Source organism: Cynara cardunculus (assembly GCF_001531365.2).
Source record: "Cynara cardunculus var. scolymus isolate 2C chromosome LG 11, CcrdV1, whole genome shotgun sequence".
NCBI lineage: Eukaryota > Viridiplantae > Streptophyta > Magnoliopsida > Asterales > Asteraceae > Cynara > Cynara cardunculus.
Window position 1 is genome coordinate 16,570,960 of NC_037538.1, and position 3,635 is coordinate 16,574,594.

General features: G+C 34.4%; 1 protein-coding gene across 1 annotated transcript; it reads right to left on the minus strand.

Annotated features, from left to right (window-relative positions):
- LOC112521849 (monooxygenase 2-like) lies at positions 1-3,361 on the minus strand. The gene is made up of 6 exons (XM_025130841.1): positions 3,177-3,361; positions 2,951-3,097; positions 1,451-1,513; positions 1,215-1,377; positions 802-1,030; positions 1-713 (listed from the first exon to the last, which is right to left on the minus strand). Exons 1-6 carry the CDS (start codon positions 3,359-3,361, stop codon positions 259-261), a joined length of 1,242 nt encoding a protein of 413 aa, XP_024986609.1. The 3' UTR covers positions 1-258.
- Between the last annotated feature and the right edge of the window lie 274 nt (positions 3,362-3,635).

Consider the following 3,635-nt stretch of genomic DNA (forward strand, 5'->3'; position numbering starts at 1 on the left):
TTCACACATGAATCTGTATCATCTCATTTTAAAATCAGAACGTGTGATTAAATGGAAATCCACACACAGGAGGAAAACAGTTGTTTCACAACTGAAAGCTGGGGTTAAAATCGAACCCGATGAAACCCCCAAATTTTTTGAATACTGCACCAAAGTAGAACCAACTTCGGTTTTATTCCTATTCTATAAGGTATATATATACCAAACCTTTTACATAATTGTAGGGTCTGGTATATCAAGACTTTTGGCAGACTTGCTTCATTTCCGTGTTGCAAACACTTTATCCCTAATTGCACAAACCATTGGGTTCTCCAACTGCAAAAAGGCTCCAACGAAATTTGACAGCACGGTCAATGTAAAGTTAACCAACCGCCTCTCTTTTCGGTATGACCTGAGTGCATCCTCAACAGCCGCTGGTCCAGCCTTGAGTGTCGGCGCAAGCTTTTGCACTAAAACATGAGAATCTTCCAAAGCACAGCAAGCCCCTCGGCCCATATTAGGAGTCATTGGGTGCCATGCATCGCCAACCAGCACGGCTCCACCCAATGAGCCCGAAGGGCTCAGTCCTGGCCATGACCACCGGTCGACTATTGGGGTTTGGATCACAGTGTCGTCTGGAGTGGCATCAATTACATTCAGCAACTCAGAGGGCCATTTCTTGAATAGTTCCTTGGTTTGTTTCTTCAATACTGATGGATCAGTAAACTTTGGACCTGCCACCTTACATTCAAACAACTGTTGGAAAAACAATCTTTTCAATGGATTAATCTGTGAAAAGACTAGATCACCACGACGACGTACCTGGTGTGGGGCTGTTGAAGCAAACAAACCAATAAACTTTTGTTGGTGAAACCGGAACATAAGCAGCCCGCATACCTCGGCCAAAAACATAGTTCACGCATGACTCATAAGGTTGTCCATCAGGGTAATCTCCAAGTCCACGAACAACACAATATCCCACATATTTAGGCTCCGGAAATCCCATCCATTTGGCGACTGGAGAATGAATTCCATCACACCCAATTACCACCTGTTGATCAAAAGGCCAATTCTTGCTTCACCAAAACTTTTCAACAAGAAATCTATGGTTCCTAAGGGACCTGTTGATCAAAATGCCAATTCTTGCTTCACCAAAACATGTCAACAAGAAATCTATGGTTCCTAAAGGCCCTAAGTTCGAACCCACAACTGAACTGTTCGAAACGAAAAGCTACCTTGGATGATATTCGAGTACCGTTAACAAGTTCCAGCAGAGTTTCACCATCTTCTTGCTTTTCAATCGTTGCCAACTTTGAAGAGAAAGAGATGAAATCTGGTGGTAGCTTTTTGGCAAGAGTCTCCAGAAGGGTTCTTCTTTCAACTGGGCGAATCTCTCGACTGTTTCCAAATACACGTGATTTACAAAAATCCCAGCATAAATATGAACAGAAATGATACCATTTATACGTACTTTTGATCCTCTCTCAGCTTCATTGAGCGTAGTTGTCTTCCATTTTCTGTTTCTATAACCACCCTGCAAATTATTTACATTCTAATAAACTCTCAAATCCTCATAAAAATCCCATTATGTATGCCGGCCCGTTTCTGACATTTTTTAGGCAATATATTTTTTCAATGTATTGTTTTTATCATCAGAAATAACATTAAATTTATATAAAACCGTTTTTTCGAGTATTCCTGGACACGGAATCAATCAATAGTCATTTCTAAATTAATATTATCTACTAGAACATTTTTATGTAGTATCAGTAATTTGTTTCATCATCAAAAACATCATATGATATACTTTTGGTACATAGAATGATATCATTTGGAGTCACGAAGTCGATTTTTCTGATTTCCGAGTGTCACTATGTAGATCAATGTAAATAGGTTGGTTTTCCATGTCATCTGATGTTAATGTTTTTTAACATCATTTTAAACTTTTATATTATGTTTTCGAATTTGAGAAGATTAACACCGTTTTAAACATTTACATTATGTTTTTGAATTTGGGAAGATTAACATAATTTTAAACTTTTATGCTATGTTTTCAAATTTGGGAAGGAAAGAAAGAATGAGAAAAGAAAAGAAAAATAAAAGGAAAGAAGAAAAATAAAGTTTTTTGTTTGTGTTTTTAATAGAGAAGAAAGAAAAATAATAAAATAAAAATAAATTTTGATATAATTTTTTTCTTTCCTTTTCTTCTCCCTTCTCTGAAAAAATCTCGAGAACAGAATATTTTCCTTCCCCCGTTACTTTTTTCTACGTAAAAGACGACTCAAGAACATAGAGTTAGGGTTAAAATAAACTTTTCTTGAATCTTCAATTATATAAATTAAAAAACTCATGTTGGTGATAGTTTGAGATCTTATTCTTCTTTTAGAAATAGAATAGTACATAAGATTTATACACTAAATATTAGATAATAAAGAACAACCATGAAAAAACAATTATAGTTTTATTATTCTAAATATAGATATAAGTTGTACCGTCTTATATAGTTGGTAATAATTTATGCGAGAATGGAACAATCAAAAGAGTTGATGAAAGATAAATTATGGAAAATATATCAAAGTTTTCGAAGCAAGTAGTTTTAGACGTCGGTTTTAGATTAAAAAACTTAAAAAAACATTAAATAATATTATATAATGAACAACAAATTAACATCTTTATGAATTTTTTTCTCCAATATATTTAATTCATATATGTTTGGGTCTTTAATAGTTAATGTAGTACAAAAATATTTTCTTGTCATATTAGATACTAATTTTTTAAGTGTCTTTTATTTACTAATTTTTTTAACTACTATTTTATATATATATATAAAATTGGGTCCATGTATGTTGTAAATAGGACAAACAATCAATTTTTAAAGTTACTGGTAGTAATAAAACTTCAAACAATCAACCTTTTGACATTTCAAATCGAATAATCAAATCGAGATCTCGAAAAGGGAGAACGACGTTACCCTTTAATGTCAAGGTATTGGGATCTGAGTTCATCGCCAACTCCCATTGAATCCAATACCTTCCATCCATTCGTGGATAGAGTAAAAGACGCTCCTCCAGTCCGCAACGACTCCGCCTGCTCCAGCACCACCGATCGAACCCCCAATCTTAACACAAACAAACCCTAACAACATGATCAATAAAAGTAAACTAAATTTTCGACTGAGACGAAACTCGAAAAGTAACCTGTGCAGGGAAACTGCGGTGGCGAGGCCGGCGATTCCAGCTCCGACGATGACTATTTCTTCCTTCCGGATATTGTATGCATCACTGAAGATTGTTCTCTGTTGACGAAGAGACGAAGAGTAAAGGGGTAAGAAAGATGAAGAAAATTTCGCCATTGCTGTGAGGTGTTTCACAGAAGAAAACATCATCTTTGTGTGTGTTTTGACCCCGGGAAATTCTTTGACTCGAATTTAAGCCGATTCCCATCTTACAAACTCATCCAAAAAACAATTAATTAAAAAGATTTATAAAATACAAGAAAGATATTTGTGTAATGTAATGATACCAGATACGTCTTCAGTTAATGTTTTGTTTTATTTTTTTTGTCTTTTGATATAATACATTTTATGTGGTTTTGACAAATATAATGTTTTTACTTTTAAATAAAAATATTTTTGAATATATCATAAAAATTTAAAA